Here is a 22,738-nt window from a genome sequence, read left to right on the forward strand (position 1 = left end):
ATTGCCCTCGGCTCTTCTTGGGAGAGGCAGCCTGTGCTGTCTGGTACCACTGCACTGGCTCTGTTCGCAGAGAGGGGGCGCTGCAATAGAGGCGCAGGGGTGGGGAGCATGTGAGGGAGCTGGGAGGGGTGAGGAAGAGGGGGAGGCAGAGACCTTCCCAGCTGGGGGGCAGCGGGAGTTCTCAACTGGGGGCTCTTTGTCCCCAGGGGCCATTTGGCAATGTCTGGCGACATTTCGGTTGTCACAGCTGTGGGTGGGGACAGGGCTGCTGCTAAATACCCCACCATGCAGCAGAGAGCCCCACAACAAAGAAGCAGCCAGCCCCAAACAGCAGCAGAGCCAGGGTTAAGGAGCCCTGCTCTCGCCTGGGGCCAGGAGGAAATGGGGCAGAGAAGGGGTCCCCAGTTCACCCAAGCGGCCTCCTGAGGCTGCTCTGGGTCGAACCATTTCTCCTCTGGACTTAGCTCTGCTCTGACTCACTCGGTGTCGTTTTCCGGCCTGTCTTCTACAGAGGTAAACTGACACACGGCAAAAGCTGCCTCTGAACAGGGAGGATGGGCCTCCTGAGGGTTACCTGTGTCAGCATAGTCTCGTCTGCATAACCAAGTCCTTTGCGCAGACTCACATGTTGTCTTCTGTTCTGTCTTCTGAGCTTCTGTTGGCTCGTTTCTGTAAAAGGATGCGGACGACTCCTGTTGGTTAGAGAGGCATGTTGATAACGGCAGATGTAAGTGGGCCGTTGTCTTGTGCAGAGCCTGCTGTCTGTCTGCCTGTACGCCTGTGCAGACCTGCCTGGTTGAGGTGTGCAGGTTCTAGGGAAGGTGGGGACCATGAGCGGAGCAGAGGTCATTGCCGCACAGTCTCGCCTCCGAGACTACCTGGTGCTGTGATTTATGTCACCACAGGCGATGGCGTGAGACTCAGGGCTGGACCGCTGCAGAGCCCTGTACTGGAGGGTCAAATGTCTCCTGCCAGAGGGACTTTGGAGCTTAGAAGTTCTGATTTCCAGCCTCCTCGGGATCTTTTTGCTCCACTGTTTTCTGCCAAAAGTGTACGTCCCAGCTTTAAGGTGGGGCGCGCACGCACAGTTCTGGCTTCTCTCCCTTATCTGCCCGCTCCCCTCCGTCTCCCCCCCCCCCCCCCCCCCCCCCGCCTCATGCACCATGCCCAACCAGTTCCTCAGGGTGTCGTGCCCTAACCCTGGTAGGCGGGCTGTGGCCTCACCTCCGCCTGACGCTGTCGTACCCAGCACCTTGCCTCGTGTGAGTCCGTGGGCCGAATGAACAGTGTTGATCATTCTCTCCTTGAAAGTCACGATTTCTCTTTTCTGGCTGCTCGGCCACATCCTCATTCAGCCGCATCAATGGTAGTGTTCTCTCGACTTCCACCTTGACCGCTCCTTTCCACTGTACACCGGGCGTTCCTGACCCCTTTCACCCCCAAATAGAGTGTGTCTGGGGAAGATGTGCATATTCCTGGAGAGAGGCCTGTAGATGCTGAAAGAGGCATGTCCTCCAAAAGGCCGGCCTGCCACGCCGCACACTCCCCGGCACCTCTGCAGGTCATGTCCGCGTCCCTCCAGGCGAGAGGTCAACTGCCTCCGAAGCCCAATGCCACACTGCCACCGCAAACGATGTCTTCTTGCCCCTTTGTCCCTTCTGCATCGCATGTGTTGGAGAAGGAGGCCCCTGCATCCTGTCACGTGTCTGGATCCTGCTTGTTGTTCCAGACTCCTCCCTGCTCTCACTCACCTGCCCTCGGTGGGCTCCTTGTCTCGATAGCACTGTCATGGCAGGTGGCAGGTGCCAGGAGCCCTCGAGCGCCCTACCCTCTGCGCCAGGTGCACAGGTGACCGCACACTCCCTGTGACAAAGCCCAGCAGATCCCCTTTGCATAAAGTGAACCAGACTTCTTAGTAGATGTCTGTGCTCTGTGCTCTTAGTAGATGTCTCCAGGCCTTTCTGGAAAGAAGTGAGGTGGAAATAGGTACTTGGAGAGTTGTAGACTAGAGGCAGCTAGGCAGCCATGTAGGGACCCCTTTCAGAGATGGGGGTGGGTGTCGGCTCTATTAGCCTCCCCAGCTGCCTGGCAGGGGTGTGGGAGGAGCTCTGGGCCTGGTTTCCTTGGAGAGGGGGAAATACAAAGTGGTCATGATTATGTAAATGCAGACTTGGGACGCTAACACTCTGAAGTCCCAAGTTTTGTCAACAGGAGTGAATAATCCCATAGTTTTTGCAGCCGTCATCCTGCCTGGCCTGGGCCTGACTGGCGGAGTCTGCAGTTGGGAAGCTGCCACTTGGAGCAGAGGTCCCTTCTTGTTTTCCTCTCTGCTGAAACCTTGACCCGTCTGGGGCGGCAGCGTCCCTCCCCCAGGTCTCTTCCCTCGTGCTCCAGTCTTGTCCTGGGCTTACACTGTCCCACAGCCATGGGTGACCTGAAAGGCCCTCCCTCCCCTGCCTTTCTGGAGCCAACTTTGCCCCTCCCTCCAGGATGCCCCCCCACCCGCTGCCCTCTTGCTTTCTTTGGAAGTGATGTGTTTGCAGCTGGAATGGAGCTGCCTCTTGCGCCCAGGCCTTCACTGTCCCCTCCTTCCCTCGACTTGTCTTTCCTTGTCCAGGACTGAAGGCAGGCCCTCAAGGTGAGAGGTTACAAATTGGCCCACGTGATCCAGAAACCATTTGGAATTCACTGCGCACATTAAAAAAATCGAGTCAAGGCAGTTTTAGAGCGAAAGCAAGGCCCAGGGGCTCTTGTTTGTGTTTGCACATGGGTGGCTCTCCCAGGGAGGGAACCAGAGACGCCACGGTGGTGACCAATACCTATTCAAAAATATTTTTAAATGGTTACAAAGAGACACCTCAGAACTAATAAGGATAGATCATGAGTGGTTACAGGAAAAGTAAAATTACAAAGTTTTGCCCCCGGGGCAGATTTAGAAAATGGGAAGAGCTGGGAACCTTGGGCCTGAATTCTGTCCATCACGGCCCCTGTTGGGTCGGGGCCCCTTAGGGGGGGCCTGGGTCTGGCCCAACTCCCTCAGGGGGGCCTTTGGTCTTCTTGCATCTTGGACTTGGGGCCTGAGGTCTTGCCAGGCCACCTGAGTTTGTGGCCCTGGTGGAAGAGGCTGCAGTCACGGTGCTCTGCAGAGGCTGCTTACTGTTTAATTTCTCTCCTTAGGGACCTGCTGGCCCTTGAGCAGCAGTGTTGGAAACAGGCCTCTGGCACTGGCCCAAGCCAGTTGACAGTGCCTTTTTTGGGGTGAATGGCCAGCAGACACCCAGTGGTACTCGTGTCCCGGTGACAGACTGTCACATCCCAGGCCACCTAGACCGACTTCGCTGATGGAGCCCCAGGCTGAGAAGCCAGGAGAGGCTGATGGGGTGCGTGTCACACCCCAGCTGCTCAAGTCACGCTCGGGCGAGTTTGCCCTGGACTCCATCCTGCTGCTGAAGCTGCGAGGCTTGGGGCTGGTGGACCTGGGCTGCCTGGGGGCATGCCTGGGCCTCGAGTGGCTGGACCTGTCGGGCAACGCGCTCACCCAGCTGGGCCCACTGGCCTCCTTGCGCCAGCTGGCTGTGCTCAATGTTGCCAACAATCGGCTGACGGGGCTGGAGCCACTGGCCGCCTGCGAGAGCCTGCAGAATCTCAATGCAGCGGGCAACCTGCTGGCCTCCCCTGGCCAGCTGCAGTGTCTGGCCGGGCTGCGGGGCCTCGAGCACCTGCGGCTCCGGGACCCCTTGGCCCGGCTTAGCAACCCACTCTGTGCGAGCCCCTCCTACGGGGCAGTGGTCCGAGAGCTACTGCCCGGCCTGAAGGTCATCGATGGGGAGCGTGTGACTGGGCGCGGCAGTGAGTTCTACCAGCTGTGTCGGGACCTGGACAGCTCCCTGCGGCTCAGCTCGAGCTCAGGCCCCAGCATGGCTGAGGCCCAGCCCTGGGTGGAGCCAGGGTACTGGGAGGCCTGGCCCACACGGAGCAGCTCCATCCTGCAGGAGGCCTGCCGGCAGTTCCAGGACACACTGCAGGAGTGCCACGAGCTGGACCGCCAGGCCCAGGACAGCCTGGCGCAGGCCCAGCAGGCGCTCAGCTCTGCAGGCACCGCCTCGTCTTTTGTCTTTTAAATATGCTCCATGGCGTGGGCCAGCCTATCCCGGCCCGTGGGGTTGGCGCATCGGGAGATATGGCCACATTCCCCCGCTTCCGTCCCCCCCCCCCCCCCCGCACTGGTCTGTAGGGTTTCATTACGCTGGTCACTGGCCAGCAAACTGCTATTCGCTTATCCCTGTTCCTAAGAGCAGCCCCTCCCTCCCACCTCCCACTCCTACCTCAAGGAAAATTCCACACCTTCCTTCAACATCCTTCAGGGAGGCACCCCCCAGTGGCCTCTAGCAGGTGTAAGGGCCCTCCAGGAGCAGCTGGCACCTGTCCTGCTACCGATGCCGTTTGTGCCCCAAGGGAGGAGGCCGCAGGGCGTGTCCACAGCTGCTGCCACTCCTGGCTGCTGGGGCCTGAACTTAGTGGAAGGAAGGAAGCCACTGCTTCCTGAGATCAAAGGTGGCAAAGGCAGGGATGCTGTGCCCTTCTCCAGGGGTCCTCCCAGAGCACAGAGCATGGGAGCTGCCCTCACCCACCTGCCACATCTGCTTGTCCGGGAGACCCTCCGCCGTGGCCCCCTGGAGCCTTCAATGCCCATTGTCACCCACGCTAATCCCTATTAAATATTTCTGTTTTCATTTGCATCACTGCCTGTCATTTCACGTGGGCATGAGTTCCTGCAAGCTCTGGTCTCTCCTGCGAAAGGAGGCGCACGCACGAGGCCCCCTGCCCGTTTTCCGGGTGTCCAAGAGGAAGTGCCCTGCTCCCCCGGGAGCTTTGCTTCCTCCTGCAAGAGTTTCCGAGCCTTTCCTCACTCCCTCAGCCTCCGACCAGTTGGGCTGAGGGGAGGAGAGGATGTGATGCGAGGGAGGAAAGAACACAGCTCAAGAGCAGTTTTATTAGCTGGGGGATAATGGGATCGTCCTCGGGGCACAGGGAGGGTGGTTTTACTGGTTACCTCCCCCAGCTGTCCAGAAAGCCAGGTGGAATTCTAGAGGGAAAAAACACCAAGATTTGAGTGTGAGAGGCTGTTTTGGTCCTGGTCCCGAGCCCCTCCCCGAACCCCTCCCACAGCCCAGCACCCCAAACCCCACCCAGGGCTGTCCCTGCTCCACTGTTCTCCCACCCCCCTGGCCACCTACCGGTCAGGCATTCGCCCTTATGAAGGCAAATTGTCCTGGGAAGTAGTAGCTTTGGGGGTCCTCACCAATCCGCTGGACCTTGCTGCACTGGGCCTCCTGGGGCTCCTGGGGCTCCTGCCAGCACCAGCACCAGCACCGGCTCAGGCCCAGGAGCAGTGCCCCGGGGATGGCTGGCTCATCTGGTGCCTCTGCCGTGCCCCCCTCCACAGCCCTTAGGGCATATCTGGGCCAGGCCAGAGCCCCTCCTTACCCGCTTCTTCCCCTCTTCCCTCTCCTCCCTTCTCCTCAGCCTTCCCACCCCTCTTACCCCCTCCTTGGCCCTCCCCACTCCTCTGTCCAGGCTTCAGCTTTCTGACTTGTTCCACAGGCCCAGCTTCTATTCATCATACCAGCCAGCTCCCCAGACTCTCTGCTCCTCTGCCCACTCTTACCCGTTGAGCCTGCGCCTCTATGGGGCAGTGGACCATCCGGCCCAGGACTTTAGACTCCAGGTCCAGCTTGATGCAGGCCAGGCACTTCCGCTTCCTCTGGGGGGAGGGGAGAGCATGGGGCCAGGAGAGGAAAGGGGTGAGGGCAGGCCTGTGGCTCCATGAGGGTAGAGGCTAGGGGCTGCCTGCAATAGGGGTCCTTCCCCTGCAGGCCCTACGGTGGAGGGGCGAGGTGGAGGGGCGAGGGTCGTGCAGGCCAACTGGTGTCAAGTGTAGCCCACCCTCGGACTGGGAAATTTCACAAGTCAAGCTATCCTGCAGTTCTCACATCTTTGGAACTTTAGTGTGTGTGTGTGTGTGTGTGTGTGTATGTGCAGGAATCCGCAGGCAGGTTTTCCCCACCGTTCTGCTGTCATAATTTATTTGTATTTTCTTGTAAGATTTATTTTGAACACAAGGCTTCTGGCACGAAAATCTGGAAAACCACTGGTATAATGCTGCCCCTCCTTCAACAGATGGTGGGAACTGTGCCCTTCAGAGAACCTACAAAGCCACAGAGCTGGCCGGTGCTCGGCAGAGCTGGGTCTAGAACCCGGATGGTTGCACTCCCAGCCCAGACATCTCCCCCAAAGCAGGTCTTGCCCCCACGCTGAATGGTTACAGTTCCACCCTGTTATGGATCAGCCCAGGCTGGGCCATCTCCACTCAGAGACCCACAGAATAGAGAATTCACCAGGCCTGGGGGCCAGACCACCCCCACAGCTTGGACTTCTCCCCGTGACCGGAAGACTGGGAGAGGAATGTGCATGGCAGTTGTCCAGCCCTCCCTCCCACCCCTGGCTGTCCGGGCCCAGACCGCCCAGATCGTCCCGACCATGGGCTCCACAGTGGGGTCTCCAACCCCAGGGCTTCTCGCGAGATCTCCAACCAAACCTCAGTTACATACACTTGCACCCGAGCAAGGGCTTCATCACACATCCACTCACCCCGTTGGCCTTGACTTTGCACTCCGCTTTCTTCCAGTCCTTCTTCCCGCAGTTTGTCTGCTGGAGCTTGAATTCCAGCCTCACAAATGTCCCCGCAGGGAAGGACTACCGACAGACAGACAGAGGAAGGCCAGCAGCCAACTGAGTGTACAGAACAATTCCTGAACGTGACCCCCCTCTCCTCCCGACAGTGGACAGCACATTCGAGTGGGTGGCTGGGCTGGTGGCCTTTCTCCAGAGAGCTGGGTGCTTCTGCACACGCTTCCGGGGAATGTGCTGGCATCTTGGGGTGCGGGCCCCCCCTCCCCTCCACGGGCCATGCCGCTAACCGTGTCCGTGGCGCTGTCCATACTGGTCTTCTGGAAGGCCCACTGCACACGCGGGTGCTTGTGGAATTCCTCCAGGGCCACCTGCAGGCCCTGGTGCTGGGCGGCTGTGAGCTGAGCCCTGCCCACGCCCACTGTGCCCAGCCACAGGGCCAGCAGGAGCAGCGGCCTCCACATGGCTTCCCCTCAGTCACCCTGGTCCTGCAAACGGTGTGTATGAGCCTCAGCTCTTCCTGGCAGCCAGTGGAGCCATCAAACTCTGGCCCTGCACTTGGGGGCCGTGCCAGGCAGAGCTTGAGCAGAGGTGGAGAGACAGGAAGTGGCCCTTTGCTGAGATTTCCCTGGTATTCCCCTGTCCTTCACTCCTCCCCACCCTGCCTCCCTCTGTTCCCCGTGTTCAGCTCAGCCCAGGTTTGGCCCTGTCCTGGGTGCTGAGTCAGTTTTTGTCCTTGGCCAACAGCCAGGGAAGCAATCCTGGTGCCCACTCCCTCCACCCCCACCCCGTTTCTGGCCCATTCTCTCTCCCCACTGCCCCTCAGCCCCTAGAGCCCCTCTCTGCTTTCCCCACCTCAGCCTTACCAGCCGCCTCCCCTTACCACCCTGGGTCTGCTGGCTTCCAGTTCCCAGCCTCTGGCCCTCATCTCCCCTCCCCACTGGATTACTTGATGGCGGGGTGGCCTGGGGCATAGAAAGGAGGCCTGTTGGAGGCTGAATATTTTTGGAAGGACGCAAACACGGGAGGGGCCAGAGCTGGGTGGGAACCCAGGAGGATACTTAACCCTCCCGGTGCCGGGACTGCCAGTTGCCATGGGCCCTACCCCTGACCCAGAAAGGGGGTCTTGTCTGGGTCCCACCATGGTTTTCTTTTCCAGGCAGACCCTCCCTCCCTTGCCTTTTTTTTTCTGGGCCTTCCACACCACCCCTCGCCCAGCCCTTCTTATCTCATTCCCCAGCCCATCACTGGAGTCGCCGGAGGGGGGCACCCTCCCCGAGAACTCTGCCGGTACCAGTGTGTTAGGACCAGGGAGCCACAGATGTGGAAACTGAGGCCCCTCAGTGACATGATACCAGGTTGTTGCCTTACAGCCAGGGCTCACGGACAAGTTGACAAGTCTCGCCCTTGGAGCGGTTCCCTCTGCCTGCCCCTCTTCTCCTGTCCAGCTGCCACATAGCCCGCTCTACCCTACTCACCTCCTCTCCTGTGTCCAGGGGTCTCTCTCCTAACTTTCCCGGGCAACTTGGCTAAGCTATCAGCGTCTTTCTGGTCCCCCTGCCCCGGCACCGCCCTCCCTGCAGCGGGTTGGCCCCATGTCTTCCCACGCCCACCTCCTGGGCCCCCCTCCAGCCCAAGGCTCCGCCCCACCCTGTTAGGACCGGCCTCCCTGGCAGCACGCCCACCGGAGCCTTCCCTCTCCATCCCACCTTCCACAGCCCCTCCTCCGTCCTGCCGCCTGACCCTGACCCAGGCTGGCACGCTGGCGCCTCACCCCGCCAGGGCTAGGTGGCCCCGGAAGACGTGAAACAAGGCTGCCCTCCTCTCACCTTCCCCTGGCCCAGGAGCCCAAGCGCCTGGCCTGCACTCTTCTCCCGGAATATGGGACTGCCCTGTCCCTCACCCTGCCTCCAGGTAGGGCGGCCCTTAGCTTAGGGCCCTCCTGGGTGACCAGTCCCCAGCGTAAGGAAACACTCATTTCAGGAAATTGTTCCCAGAAATACAGACATCCTCAAACAAGAAGACACCTCAAGGAGTCATTTGATCCCTCCCCCGCATCCAGCACCCTGAAGCCACACTGAGAAGGAAGGAGTCATTTGCTGAGCCGACTCTGACGTGCCACAACCTCTAACAATGTCCAGTCTGATCCTCGATGGCAATGGACTCCAGTGTTTCATGTGGGGGTGTTGGGAGCCCTCAGGCATGGCAGAACGGTGGGGTAGAATTCTTAGGGCCGATGGGGAGTCAGAAAAAACTGTCCAAATATTGTTTCAACTCCAGCTCATCCTGAGCAAACAGGAATCCGCTCCTGGAATTTGCGGGTCAGTAACCAGGGCGACCCTGTCTCTGCCTCTCTGTGTCAATGACAGGAAATAGAGGGCCTCATTGAACTTCCATCGCCCTGTAACTCCTGCTTCTTTCTCTGCACCGTGGGATCAGAAACCCTACCCAAGGGTTTGTTGTAAAGATGAAATGAGGAAGTATATGGAAAATGGCTGATGGCCCATGTGGATGAAAAAGGGGCCACATACTAAGCCTGACAAGCTCAGGTGAGGCCAGCATGGCGGGCCCTACAAACTCAGAGACCGTAAGTAACCATATGGGATGGTCTGAACGTAAAAACTAACTAAAAGCAGATCACGGCAGGTAGTCACGTCCTGGGCCTGTTGCTTCCTTGACAAAGGTCAGTCTTTACCTTAAATGAGCCTGAGCCTGTCTATTGTCTTTTCGCCTCTAAGATAACATACCCTTGGAATGTCAGAGTCATCTTCTTTTCCAGAACCCCGACGGCACACCCACTGCACCAGAGCAGGAGACCCCAGAACCCCTCATTGTTATCTTGTTCCCTGAATACTGCTGGTTGCTCTCTGTGCTATAAATGTTAATTATTAACTACCCCGTACTCACCAATGGGAAAGAAGTGTCTCTCCCTTTCACTTTTTGATTCCGGATTTAACCCTAAGAATTTCTCCGGACTCCATCAGACCCAACCATCCTGCCACTTTGTCGCCATGACTATTTATATACGAGACGCATGTTTGTTAGACTGTAAACCTTCACAGACACGCACGGACAACCATCAGCATCTCCGCCACGGGGAGGCAAGGAGGGCAGTTTAGATGCTGGGAAATGAAGTACTTTCCAAGTGTTCTTTTTACAATTAATTTTATTGAATGTATTATTTGCTGAATGTATTAATTTAATAGACTGTTACTATCAAGTAGTTAAAAGTGCTACATTACTGTAATTTATAATAACATCCACAAAATAAGCCTTAAATCCTGTTAGAAGGAAACTCGCTTCGAACGTTTTAAGACAGGGAAGGCAAACCAGCTCTGGGAACAGTGAGACTTCACTGGCCAATTCTGAAGGCGCCAGATTTAACTGTAACCTAGATTTGGTCTTGGAACCGGTCAGAAAGCACTGACCTGAAACCTGGTTTGCACTCTGATTTCTCCAGGTCACCAAGTAGTTTTAGTCGAGAGGAGTCTAGGTAGGAATGAGCCAATGGTAGATGTAGCCTTTTTGTGGGTGGTGAACATGTACAGATGGTTTTCATAAACAACAGCACACGCCTCTCACAGGAAACAAAACACTTGAAAATACACCTGGTTCTGCTAAATTGCAAAGACTTAGCAGAGATTCTGTTTCAAATTTCCTTGTGTTTCCCAATCAAACTTGGCTTTTAGCAGATTTTAAACCAACACTCGATATACATTGGCTTCTAAATCCATCTTTTAAGTTGAAGAAGATATAATCTGGAGTAGAAAAAACACACACACATAGCATTGTAATAAGAGATGAGATTTGACCTTGAAAGGGTAGAAGTGTCGATTTCTAGGGAAAGTCAAGAACTCTCTTTCCAGGCTGAGACACCAAGATGACTGGTTGCAGTGTTTCCTGGTAACATCTAGTCCTAGGACCAAATCACCAAATGGTGGTAAATGCCATTGCCAGGAAGTGGAGGGCTCTCCTCCCACGAATGGTCTGACTCTGGCCACGTCAGTCCCCCTCAGAGGTTCCCTAGAGGTTCCGGCATTCCAGATATTCTGGAATAATGTTTCAGATAAAAGTATATGGTTCAGGTACCTGCTACCTACCACCAGAGTCCTTCAAGTGGGAGAGTTACAGACTGAGGTTTTCTTCCAAGTTCTTTGTCCTTTACCTCGCTCACATACTGACTCGAATTTTTTTGTAAGAAAACGTGGCATTTTCTCTCATTAAAAGTCCTGCCAGACTCCCAACACCTGCTTCACAAGCAGCAGCCAAGGGAAGAGAGTTTGCAGTTTACTGGTAAACGTGTGGCTTGTGGCTGCTGCTTAGGCAGCTCATTGTGGTCCAATCAAATTTGCTTAGCCAGTGGGTCAGCCTCTTATATTTCCTCATTCATTTGGTCCACAAACACTTACCATGGGCCTGACACCTACTAGGGGCTGGCTGCATGGTGGTTAGAAAGATAGGCCAAATCCTGCCTATGTGACTTATGTTGTGGTGGTAGCTAGACAAAAGCCATGTAAACGAATGAATACCTAATTTCAAGTAGGTGATAAGTGCTATGAAGAACACTAAGGCCAACCACCACGTTTCCCCGAAAATAAGACCTAACTGGAAAATAAGCCCTAGCATGATTTTTTAGGATGACACACCCTGAACATAAGCCCTAATGCATCTTTTGGAGCAAAACTTAATATAAGACCCGGTCTTATTTTCGGGGAAACACGGTAGGGGCCTTGAAGGTGATGTAGGAGTGCATGCTGGGCTGAATGATGCCTAATGCTTGTTCAGATCCTTTTCCTGGATTCCGGGAATGTGACCTTTTATGGCGAAGGGGATGCAGCTGTGGCTAAATTAAGGATTTTGAGATGGGGAGATTATGTTGGGGAAATAGAATTAAAAACCAAATCTCCTGCCAAGTCAGAAAAGCTCCCCTCAAAGGTAGAAGACAAAGCACGTCACAGGCCATCCGCTAGGAGGTGACAAAGGCAGAAAGAAATCTCACGTGTTGTTCAGCCCAGCAGATGCAGCCCATTACACACATGTTCCTAAGATGAACCCCCACTGGTCCTCGGGTCAGAGGACTGACCATTTGGCACACACAGTTCATCCTAACTTCACCTGGTAATGGGTGACCATCCATGTGAGCTAATGGCCTTTCTCCAGAGGAAAAATACACTTCTGTCCTTTGCAGCTTGGAGCCAGGTGTCCAGCCAAGTTAGGCTCCCACCCTCTCATGGGGACTGGGAGACAGGGCCCTATCTCCCTTGATATTTACATTTCAAAGAGATGGTTGCAGATCCTAGATAGAGAGAGATAGTCCTGGGTTGTAAAGCTGGCAAGAGGCTTACTTATACATACATTTCCAAGAGACAGAGAAAAATTCACAATGACAAGTTTTCGAAGGATACGGTGGTGGTTGTAGGGAAAGTCTCCCCCCTTTTGCACCAGGGAGAATGAAAACTTATCTTAGTTTTAATTTGTATTTGCCCTTACAATTATACTGGATTATCTGGGTGGCCTCTGAAGTAATCAAGTGTCCTGATCAGAGGGTGGCAGCGGGAGATTTCACCATAGCAGAGACAGGAGGCAATGTGACCACTGAAGCAACATGATACGCTGCTGGTTCTGAAAATGGAGGAAGTGGCCCCGAGTCCTACTTGGAATGCAGCTCTAGAAGCTGGAAAAGGCATGGACACAGATTCTCCCTTCGAGCCTCTGGAGGGAACATGGCTCTGCTGACACCTTGATTTCTACCCAGTGAAATCGATTTTGGATATCTGACCTTCGGATCCTAGGCAGACGGAACAGCAACTCCAAAGGCCCTAGGGTGGGAATGAGCTATCGTGGCTGGGGCAGTGTGTCCAGCAGGACCCTGGATGACAGAAAGCTAGAGAGGCAGGCACGGTCAGTCCAGATGGAACCACAGAGGCTGTGACCGTGGTTTGCCACATCTGCAAAATGTGAAGTGAGCCACCTTATTTAAAAGGGTTAGTCTGGTACAAGAGACTGGACTCCGCAGCAGCTATGCAGGGAGCCAGGAGGGAGCGATGGCCACGCTGAGAGGTGAGAAGTGATGAGCAAGGTTTCACAGCCTTGGTGCACCCATGCCCTGGCACCCGCAGCAGGAAATCTGAGATCTCTACCTGGTTTCCTTTTGACTAAGTTCTTTTTTCTTTTAGAAAAACAGACTCCTGGAGTTAGCTACGCCGTAGAAAAGCGGTGCAGCAGTTTGGGGGATGACCTTGGATCCCAGGCTTCTCTTACACTGTCCGCCCTAGCCAGGCGTTCTGTGTCCACGCCTTTAAGGATATTTTTAGCACTCTGTAAGTAGGAGCACTCTGGTCTGTTCCTGGAGAGTTTCCACGTGACCTAGTAAGACGGCTCTCAAACAAGCTGCTAGCCCTGTCAGTCAGGGGCTTGCTCAGTTTGGGCCTTGGCTGCTTTCTCTCCCAGTTCTGATGCCGGAGGGGAACATGGGATGGAGGGCTGTGTGAGCACGTTGGGGTGATTGTGCAGGTTTGAGGCCTTCCCGGCAGATGTGGCCTCCATCAAGGTCAGCGTGGTATGTGCTTTCTGCCTCCTTTCCACACTCTCCACAAACACCTGGAAGGAGCTCGGTGAGCGTTTCCATGGCTGCCTTCAGGATACTGTCTGCTCCTGCAGCAGGAGTTAACAATCTTACTTAACAAGTCAGTTCTGTTAGAAGGAAATGTTCTGCTCTTCTCTGCCCCCTTGTTTCCTCCACTTTTTCAACAGCCATCCATTCAGAAATTGTCATCAAGCATTTGATTTTATTTCATATTAAATACTAACCCAAGAGATAGTTCCATTGCTAAATGAGGGTTAAGAGTCATTGTGGAAAACCAGCATGGGCCATTTCTGCCTGGCTCGAGATCAAGTCGGCACCTGGCACCGAGGCAGATGGCGGGCACTGATTAAATATTTGTTGGGTGTATGAGCGAGGTCTGGAACAGTCTAACTGCATGAGGTGGGTACGTTTTCCTTCCTGCAGATAAAGGGCTGCTTCTAAACAATACCTGAGGGTCTTCATAGAGGATTTCTGGAGATGTTAAAAATGAATCTATAATGACATAGGAAAACCAAAAATTTGAACAAGTATTTGTACATTTGTTTTGCCATTAAGAATCATGTTATGAAACGAATATCTAATAGAATGGGGGAAATTCGCAATAGTGTTACGTGAAAAGACTAGACTACGTCTTTGCAAGGTATTATCCCAGTTATGTCCAGTATGCTTAGAGGAAGAAGTATAGAAAAAACATCGGAGGACATATACCAAGACATTGACTGTATTTTACTCTAGGAGGTAAAAGTATGAAAGATTTTTATATTCTATGTCCTATTTATGGAATAGAATTTAACAGTGTTTTAAAAATACTTGTACAATTGAAAGATAGTGACTATCTTTGTTGAAAAGCACACAAGTGCATGAAATTGTGCCAGCCTGGAAAACCCAGGAAGTGTTTCGTTTCGTTTGGAAAGCCAAGGCCACCTGCTAGTGGGTGAGTCACGGGCGGGCGCAGACTCGCACCTGCATCCGCACCGGCCAACCGGCTGCCGCGCGTTTCCCCGCGAAATGCCCCCGAGCGAGACCGGCCCCGCGGCCGGCGGTCCCGGACGCCGGCTCTTTGCCTGTGTCTGGAATAGAGGGCATTCCCTTTTGCAAGTTGACGCGATCTGGCGGTTTCTGTCGCCACTTTGAACACACCAGAAGCCGGCCCCGCGGATCTGGCGCGCCGCCGCGGGCGGGTGGATGCCGGCCCCGCGCAGACCCCACGGCACCGAGGCTCCGCGGCGCGGCCCAAGGTCAAGGTGGCCGCAGAGCGGAGGGCGCGGGCCGGGCGCCGGGCCCTGTCGGAGGGCTGGAGCGAGCTCGGAACCGATAGGAAGCCAGGGAGGCCGCGTCGAACCTAGTGACCAGTGTGGCCACGCGGTCGCCCAGGGACGCGAGTCCTCCGCAGGGACAAAGGGTCGGGAAGCTTGAGCCCGCCTGGCGCGGCAAAGCCAGGCTGTAGTCGCCAGGGCGACGGGGCCGGGCCCTCCCCGCCTCCCCGGCCTGGCCCGCGAGGGGGCGCTGGGGGCGGCAAGGCCCCGGCCCGGCGGCCCCGCGTGGCCCGCGTGGCCCGCCCCGCCCTCCGGCCGCGGCCGCCGGCCCGAGCCCGCGACTGACCCTCGGCAGCTCCTGTAGTCACGTGGCGCTGGGAACCGGCGGGGGGGCTGGGCCGGGCCTGGGGGGGCTGAACTCGAACCTGCTGCTGTCGCCGCGCGGGGAGGGCAGCGTGGCCGCCGGCTTTCTGGCCTCATGGACGCGCGACGCGCCTCCGCGCACCCCGCTGGAGAGGTTCGTCCCGGGAAGGGCGCGGGGCCCCCACGCGGGCCCGCGGCGGGGCGGCCCTACCTGCCGGGCGCGTGACCGTGGGCGCGCTGTGTGTGGGGGACACGCTGACCGAATTGGGAGGCGAGCCCGCGCACCTGCGCACAGGCTCCGCGAGGTGCGCTCTGCGCGGGGACCCGAAAGGGCCCACCCGGGGGGCGCGGAGCCGTGTGTCCGCGAACGGGAACGGAGGGACACGCGCGAATACAAAAGGAGGGTGTGGGGTCTCCGCGGCCCTTTGCCAGCGGGGCGCGCGCGGGGCTTCTGACCGCGTCTTGATTACGCGAGCTCGCCTGCGCAGCCCCCTGGGAAGCCCGCCTGGCATTCCTGCCGAGAGGACGGCGGGGGGAGGGGAGTCAGCAGGGATCCCAGAGTCGCTGGCCTAGGCCAGCCTTTGGCCATCAGCACGGAGAATTCGTGCTGTGACCTTACCCGTGGAGGAAGTGACCCCCACATGCAGCTGTGTACTTCCTTGAAGGGGACACATTCATTTATTAATCCAACATCCATTAAGGTCACTCTGCCAGCCGGCTGTGGGACTTGGGTGGGGGAGGGGGTGGTGGCTGGCGAGGACACAAAGATGACCGCCCTGGAGGAGCTCAGAGCCTCATGCGTGTTTTCTCTCCCCTCCCCACAGGTAAGGCTGGCCTCTCTGCAGTCGGAGGCCTGAGCTCTGCCATGGGGGTAGGGGTATCTTTACTGCTGCAGTTTTCTCTGACATCGGGGGGCTGCCAGAGTGTGGGCGGAAGCAGGCGCTGCGGCGGCAGAAGTATCCCCAGGAGCGTCCCCAGCAGGAGCTGGAAAAAGCCTCGTCTCCAGCTCCACAGTCTCCAGGGTAGAGTCTGGCCTTATTTGTTGGGTTCCCTTTCCATTCCACAGCTCCAGGGCTCAGGCTTCCCCATCGTGGGGAAGGAAGGGCCTGTGGGGGAAGGATCCCTTCTCATATTCCTGGAGCCTTTCCTGGGCTCTGTCTGGCCGTTGGGAATGAGTCATGTCTGTGCTCCTCAGAGGAGCACAGACTCTAGGGAATTGAGGATGTGTCTGGAGCGTGTGAGCAGGCAGTGAAGGGGCCCTTGGGAGTCTAACCGCCACCCCACCCCTCAGTGGGCGTAGGAGGTTCTCCTGCAGGAATCTGGGCTCCCTGGCACCTCAGAGTTGCTGAATGTGGGACAGCCCCGGCAGGGTTGGGGCAGGACGGGACAGGGGACAGCGATTACAGTCTTTTCTTTCCTCCCCTTCTCTTGCCCCAGTAATCCCTACAACCCCGAGGGAGGCAGTGCCAGGGCTCCGGGCCCCTGAGGGCAGCAGGCTGTGGGTGTTCCTTGGATTCGGGAGAGCTTTCCTTCCTCTGATGTTCTTCCACATGTGTGGGTGGAGGGGGTTTAGGCAGGCAGAAGGTGGGCACAGTCCGGACAGGCAGTGGCCTGGCGTTGTGCGGTGCTGGGCATAGCACCCTGTTCCCAGAAGGGTTGTTCTCAGTCATTCTCCAGGTTTCTACCCTGAGAGACTGAAGTCAGTCCCCCTCTCCAGGTGTGATTAGAGCCCAGGCGAGGATAATAGGAATGAAAGGCTCTAGAATTTTCTTTCTGTGGGATCTTTACCAATCCAAGTGTTTAAGAGGAAAGAACACAGTCCTGGGACTTTAGAAGAACCTGTCCCCTCAGTGTCAGTTCTGCTGTTGGTTTACTGTGTCCCCTCGGGCAGATCCTGTTACCTTTTATGCCTTACGGTTGCTTCATCTATCAAACAGGGAGCTGAATATTTGCTCATCCAGCCTCACAGTTGCCATGAAACTCAGATGTGGCAACAGGAAATAGAGCAAGGAGAGGGCAGCAGGGCAGTACTTGGAAAAAGCATGAAGCACTGTAGGGGGAGGCGATAACGTTTTCTGGAGAGGCAGGAATGTGTGTGAAGCCGACAGTGGAGTGTTTACTCCATGCCAGACACATGGCTGCCGTGAGGGGGATTCCAAGAAGTGTCAGAGTTTCTCCCTTCTGGTAGTTTCCAGGATCAATAAAGATGACTTCACATATACTTGAAATGCATGTCTAGAAGCCCACGATTGAAATCGCATAGAACCTACAAGGAAATAGAGGAGTCGTCTAGATTCAGGGCTCTAGGAGTCCAAAGGGGCGAGCTCCTCTCTGGCGTGGGGTGGCTGGGGAGGACCTGGGGGCAGGGTGAGTGGATCTCTAGAGTGACTGTGCTTTTCCACCCGCAGCAGAGGAAGAACCGATGCTGGAACGTCGCTGCCGGGGCCCCCTGGCCACAGGCCCAATCCAGCCCCAACTCCTTTCTGGGCCCTCCCAGGAGTCACCCCAGACCCTGGAGAAGGAGCCCCACAGGCTGAGGTTACAAGGCACTTCCGTGGCCCAGTCGGGCAGCCAAGCTCCAGGTCGGGTCCATCGCTGTGCCCACTGTCGAAGGCACTTCCCGGGCTGGGTGGCCCTGTGGCTTCATGCCCGACGCTGCCAGGCCCGGCTGCCCCTGCCCTGCCCTGAATGTGGTCGCCGCTTCCGACACGCCCCCTTCTTGGCACTGCACTGCCAGGTCCATGCCGCTGCCACCCCAGACCTGGGCTTTGCCTGCCACCTCTGCGGGCAGAGCTTCCGAGGCTGGGTGGCTCTGGTTCTGCACCTGCGGGCCCACTCGGCTGCAAAACGGCCCATCGCCTGCCCCGAATGTGAGAGACGCTTCTGGCGACAAAAGCAGCTTCGAGTGCATTTGCGGCAGTGCCATCCCCCTGCCCCTGAGGCCCGGCCCTTCATATGTGGCAACTGTGGCCGGAGCTTTGCCCAGTGGGACCAGCTAGTTACTCACAAGCGGGTTCACGTAGCGGAGGCCCTGGAGGAGGCAGCAGCCAAGGCTCTTGGGCCTCGGCCCAGGGGCCGCCCAGCAGTGACAGCCCCCCGGCCCGGTGGAGATGCCGTTGACCGGCCCTTCCAGTGTGCCTGCTGTGGCAAGCGCTTCCGGCACAAACCCAACCTAATCGCCCACCGCCGCGTGCACACGGGTGAGCGGCCCCACCAGTGCCCTGAGTGCGGGAAGCGCTTCACCAATAAGCCCTACCTGACCTCACACCGGCGCATCCATACTGGCGAGAAGCCCTATCCATGCACCGAGTGCGGACGCCGCTTCCGCCACAAACCCAACCTTCTGTCTCACAGCAAGATCCACAAGCGATCTGAAGGGTCTGCCCACGGCGCCCCTGGCTCGGGGAGCCCCCAGCTTCCAGTCGGACCCCTGGAGCCCTCAGCAGTGCCCGCCCCAGAGGCTCCACTGAGACCCGCCCAGGAGCCTGCCCTGGTGCCTCTGCTGGAGGCCCCAGGAGAGGCCCCCCGGGACCAGGTGGAAGCCCCCCCATCTCTCTACAGCTGCGATGACTGTGGCAGGAGCTTCCGGCTGGAGCGCTTCCTGCGGGCCCACCAGCGGCAGCACACCGGGGAGCGGCCCTTTACCTGCACTGAGTGTGGCAAGAACTTTGGCAAGAAGACCCACCTGGTGGCCCACTCCCGGGTCCACTCGGGGGAGCGGCCCTTTGCCTGCGAGGAGTGCGGGCGCCGCTTCTCCCAAGGCAGCCACCTGGCGGCCCACCGGCGTGACCATGCGCCCGAGCGGCCCTTCGTCTGCCCGGACTGTGGCAAGGCTTTCCGCCACAAGCCCTACCTGGCAGCCCACCGGCGCATCCACACCGGTGAGAAGCCCTACGTGTGCCCCGACTGTGGCAAAGCCTTCAGCCAGAAGTCCAACTTGGTGTCCCATCGGCGCATCCACACGGGCGAGCGCCCCTACGCCTGCCCCGACTGTGACCGGAGCTTCAGCCAGAAGTCCAACCTCGTCACCCACCGCAAGAGCCACATCCGCGACGGCGCCTTCTGCTGCGCCATCTGTGGCCAGACCTTTGACGACGAGGAGAAGCTCCTGGCCCATCAGAAGAAGCATGATGTCTGAGAGGGCAGGGGCTGTGGCGGCTGAGGGCCTGGGCGTCACTCACACGAGCGAGCGCTGCAGTGGCCGTGGGGGTCTGTGCTGCTGCCGGTGTGGGTGAGGGGTGAGGAGTGACCTGGGCCCTGGTCGCTCGGGAGGTCACCCCCACCCCCAGGCCAGGAAAGCCACTTGCAGAGCACAGGGACCCCGGCCTCCAGCTGGTGTTTTTGCGAAGGTCCCGACCTTACTGTCCTGTGCCCTGAAAAAGTAGCAATAGCAGCTCCACCCACCCCTTAGAGCCCTCTGGCTGGAGGGGCCCCCAGTGGACAGGAAGACCCTTCTCCGCTGGTGTTAACGCCTTAATGTCCCTGTCTTTTATTATAAATTCCTTCAGCTCGGTTTTTTGGAAGTACTAGTAGGTGTGGTTACACTTCTTAGTAACTGAGCGCTTGGGGGGGAAAAGTGGACCGGCTGGATACACCGGGGAGAACCCGCCGGCCTTGTTAGGCAGGACTGTGAAGTGGAGCCAAGCTGCTCTGACCTGTCCCCCAAGCGGTCCCTCCCTCCTGCCCATGCACTGGCATTCAGACTTAGAGAGACCCGTCTACTGCTGGTCTCAGCTCCCCTGCCTCCCTGAAGATCAGCCCCTGGGCATTTCTCCACCTTCTGACTGGCTTTACCCGCCATCCTCCCCGCGCTGAGAGCGTCCTCTGGCTGTCAGCAGCCCTGTGTCCAGGCTTCTGTCTGGACACCCAACCTGCTTTCACTCCTTCCAGAACCCCACATTGTAGAAAGGACGGCCTCACTGATCACCGTCAGCTGACGGGAAGATGGGGTGCCGCCTTCTCAACATTTCTAGCACCTGGATGGCCAGCCTCCACTTGAACATTAGGTGACAGGGAGTCCCCACTTCCCGAGGCCCTGGTTCTATTGTAGGATAATTCTAATTGTTAGAAATTCTTCCTTATAATGAGTGAAATCTGCTTTCCTATCATTTCTACCTACTGGGCCTTGTTCTGTTCTCTGGAACTAAACAGAACAACCACTTCCCCTCCTTTTCAAACTAGAGAATAAAGATTTGGTTTTAGAACTGGTGGCTGAGAAGTGTTCCTTTCTCCCGGGGAGCTGTGGCGTCTGCTCTGAGGAAGAGGGGGCTGTGTGGTGCGGGGTCTTGGGAACCGGCCAAGCACCCCAACCTAATCCCCTGTGTCCCACCTCCAGTTCTTCCCCGGGGACGGCCAGGCACACCTGGCCAGTGGGGCTGGTTCTCTAGGAGCTCAGCCTTTTGTGGGGTCAGATCAGACTTGGGTGCCAGTTATCGGGGGGAAGATCTGATTTGATTCTGTCCTGCCTCCCTGGAGGGCCTGCTACAGTTCCCCACATCTGTTACTATGGACGCTTCCCTGTGCTGTTGTTTCGTACGTATTTGAGTGTCTGTTTTTGACAGCTGTCAATAGGCGCTTTTCCTGCCAGTCTTAGTACTTTCCGCATAGATCCCTGGTATGCAGCAGTCGGTGCATAATTGTAACAGCCACAATTTGCTAATGTGAGTGGCACCTTGTACGGAAGTTTACCTAAATTACCGCACACACTCATGTGCAGTGGGTACTTTTTTACAGATGAAAACATTTGCTCAAGGTCATATAATTACTAGTCACCAGAGATCTGACTGTGGAACCCATGCTTTTGACCACCTTTGCGTGTTTATTGGAGAATGGAATGCGCTGCTGCTTTTGCTGAAGGTAAGTATTAAATGCTTGCTGTGTGCTTGATGTTGGGATGGAAACGGTTACAAAGATAAGCCCCAATCCTTTTCTCTAGGAGACCTATGTCTGGGTGCACACACGTGTATACACAAATAATGAGTAGAGAGAGATGGATGGGTGGGTGAGGTTCTGAGTCTGTAGGAAGGAAGCAGACCGCTTCAAAGCTTCATGTTGGCTTATGGGGTTATGTGGCCACTTAAAAATCTCTAGTTGATGGCAAATTATCTTTTAGAGCCTTGGGACATGGTATCAAGAACGCCTCACTTAAGTATGTCTCTCTAAGGGAGACCAGGGCTTTAAGGGAAGGGAGCAGTGCTTTTTTGGGGGAAGGGGGCACCAGGAAAGTAGATAAATGTCTGAGGGTGATGGGCAGGGAGCAGGAGACAGGCCCTCAGGTATCTAGGCATCTATTGGAAGGATGGGGGAAAAGGATGAGGGAGAGGGAATCTGACCAGGGGTCCCGACTTTGTGAAAACTCACGTTTAAAGGAAATGCCTGGTGTGTGGAGAAGGTGGTCATTGAGTGTTCTCTAGTGCTATGCTGTCCACTGCTTTGGAGTCGAGATGGTGAGGAGAAGTCCAAAGGTCAGGGAAAGCCACAGAAGTGGTCTTGAGCGGGCTGGTAAGGCAGAGACAGAGCGAACTTGCCCATGATTCCTGAGTCCCTCAGGGGCCTAGCGGGTCCCAAGTCCTTGCTCGGCATGGCACATGTGGACAGCAGTCTTGAAGGAGGAGCTGCCTGTGTTAGAGGGGTCAGAGCTCTGCTGACAGTAACTGCCCTTCTGTTACTGCCTCTGGGTGTCCTGCCATCACCTCCCATATCCCACCCAGGCTGTCAGCTCCCCCAGACAGTGCGTCCCACTCACATGCCGATTTCTGTCAGTGGCCTGTCACCCAGTCCCCACAATCTTGGAGGACTGTGACCCAGCTTTCCCTAATTCCACTTCGTCACTATGCCCTGGAGTCTTACTTTCCCAACGTTCTGAAGAGTCCAGGTTTTTTTCCCCCTGCAATTACAAAAGTATTAAGTTATCTTGTCAAAATTAAACAAGGCAGACATACTTAGATTTATTTATTTATTGATTGATTTATTGATTAAAGATTTTATTGGGGAAGGGTAACAGGACTTTATTGGGGAACAGTGTGTACTCCCAGGACTTTTTTCCAAGTCAAGTTGTTGTCCTTTCAGTCTTAGTTTGTGGAGGGCGCAGCTCAGCTCCATGTCCAGTTGCCATTGCTAGTTGCAGGGGGCACAGCCCACCATCCCTTGCGGGAGTCGAATCGGCAACCTTGTGGTTGAGAGGACACACTCCAACCAACTGAGCCATCCAGGAGCTCAGCAGCAGCTCAGCTCAAGGTGCCCTGTTGCAGGGGGCAGAGCCCACCATCCCTTGCGGGACTTGAGGAGTTGAACTGGCAACCTTGTGGTTGAGAGCCCACTGGCCCATGTGGGAATCGAACCAGCAGCCTTCGGAATTAGGAGCATGGAGCTCTAACCGCCTGAGCACTGGGCCTGCCCTAGATTTATTTTTTAATGGGGAAATCCTCTTTCATTCCCCCCTACTCCACCCTCCATATCTTTTCTCTTTACACCACGTAAGGGTTGGAGGGTGCTGTCCTTCCAGACATTTTTTTCTGTGCATTTGTAAACAAGCATATGTAGCCTCCCCCCTTATTTTTGCTTAATGGAAATAGGATCCCAGATGTACTCCATTCTTTCTACTCTCGAGATATCCTTGCTCATGAAATATCAATCTGGAGGAAGTCTTTCAGTCTGTAGGAGGAAACAGGCCCAGAAAGTGGAAATGTCTTTACCTCCATAAATGAGTCTTTAAAGAGTTGATGGCTAGAGATACCTGGCTTCTGTGTAGGGTTATTTTACAAACGCTTCTATAGACAATGGACTGAGTTAGGGTGCTGCAAAATTCCAGTAAGGCAAGTATGTAACTAGAAACGTATTAACT

General features: G+C 56.2%; 3 protein-coding genes across 14 annotated transcripts; 2 read left to right on the top strand and 1 right to left on the bottom strand.

Annotated features, from left to right (window-relative positions):
- Positions 1-3,341: 3,341 nt before the first annotated feature.
- Positions 3,342-4,739, top strand: LRRC61 (leucine rich repeat containing 61; the record flags this gene model as incomplete). Its single annotated transcript, XM_081038752.1, has 1 exon — positions 3,342-4,739. One exon carries the CDS (start codon positions 3,342-3,344, stop codon positions 4,119-4,121), a length of 780 nt encoding a protein of 259 aa, XP_080894878.1. The 3' UTR covers positions 4,122-4,739.
- Positions 4,733-8,320, bottom strand: RARRES2 (retinoic acid receptor responder 2). 4 transcript variants are annotated; one of them, XM_081038753.1, is made up of 6 exons: positions 8,169-8,320; positions 6,981-7,178; positions 6,652-6,756; positions 5,669-5,764; positions 5,238-5,351; positions 4,733-5,086 (listed from the first exon to the last, which is right to left on the bottom strand). In XM_081038753.1, the coding sequence occupies exons 2-5, from the start codon at positions 7,152-7,154 to the stop codon at positions 5,241-5,243; spliced, it is 486 nt and encodes a 161-aa protein (XP_080894879.1). In that variant the 5' UTR covers positions 7,155-7,178; positions 8,169-8,320; the 3' UTR covers positions 4,733-5,086; positions 5,238-5,240. The 4 variants fall into 4 exon arrangements, with proteins under 4 accessions (XP_080894879.1, XP_080894880.1, XP_080894881.1 ...); XM_081038754.1 differs by lacking the exon at positions 8,169-8,320 and adding an exon at positions 7,574-7,669; XM_081038755.1 differs by lacking the exon at positions 8,169-8,320 and adding an exon at positions 7,577-7,655.
- Positions 8,321-14,819: 6,499 nt separating this feature from the next.
- REPIN1 (replication initiator 1) lies at positions 14,820-20,099 on the top strand. 9 transcript variants are annotated; one of them, XM_081038128.1, is made up of 3 exons: positions 14,820-15,049; positions 15,720-15,917; positions 17,304-20,099. In XM_081038128.1, the coding sequence occupies exons 2-3, from the start codon at positions 15,761-15,763 to the stop codon at positions 19,031-19,033; spliced, it is 1,887 nt and encodes a 628-aa protein (XP_080894254.1). In that variant the 5' UTR covers positions 14,820-15,049; positions 15,720-15,760; the 3' UTR covers positions 19,034-20,099. The 9 variants fall into 9 exon arrangements, with proteins under 9 accessions (XP_080894254.1, XP_080894256.1, XP_080894258.1 ...); XM_081038130.1 differs by having other exon boundaries at positions 14,915-15,049; positions 17,307-20,099; XM_081038126.1 differs by having other exon boundaries at positions 14,938-15,049; positions 15,791-15,917.
- The last annotated feature ends 2,639 nt before the right edge of the window (positions 20,100-22,738 follow it).

Source organism: Rhinolophus hipposideros (assembly GCF_964194185.1).
Source record: "Rhinolophus hipposideros genome assembly, chromosome: 25".
In the NCBI taxonomy this organism is placed as follows: Eukaryota; Metazoa; Chordata; class Mammalia; order Chiroptera; family Rhinolophidae; genus Rhinolophus; species Rhinolophus hipposideros.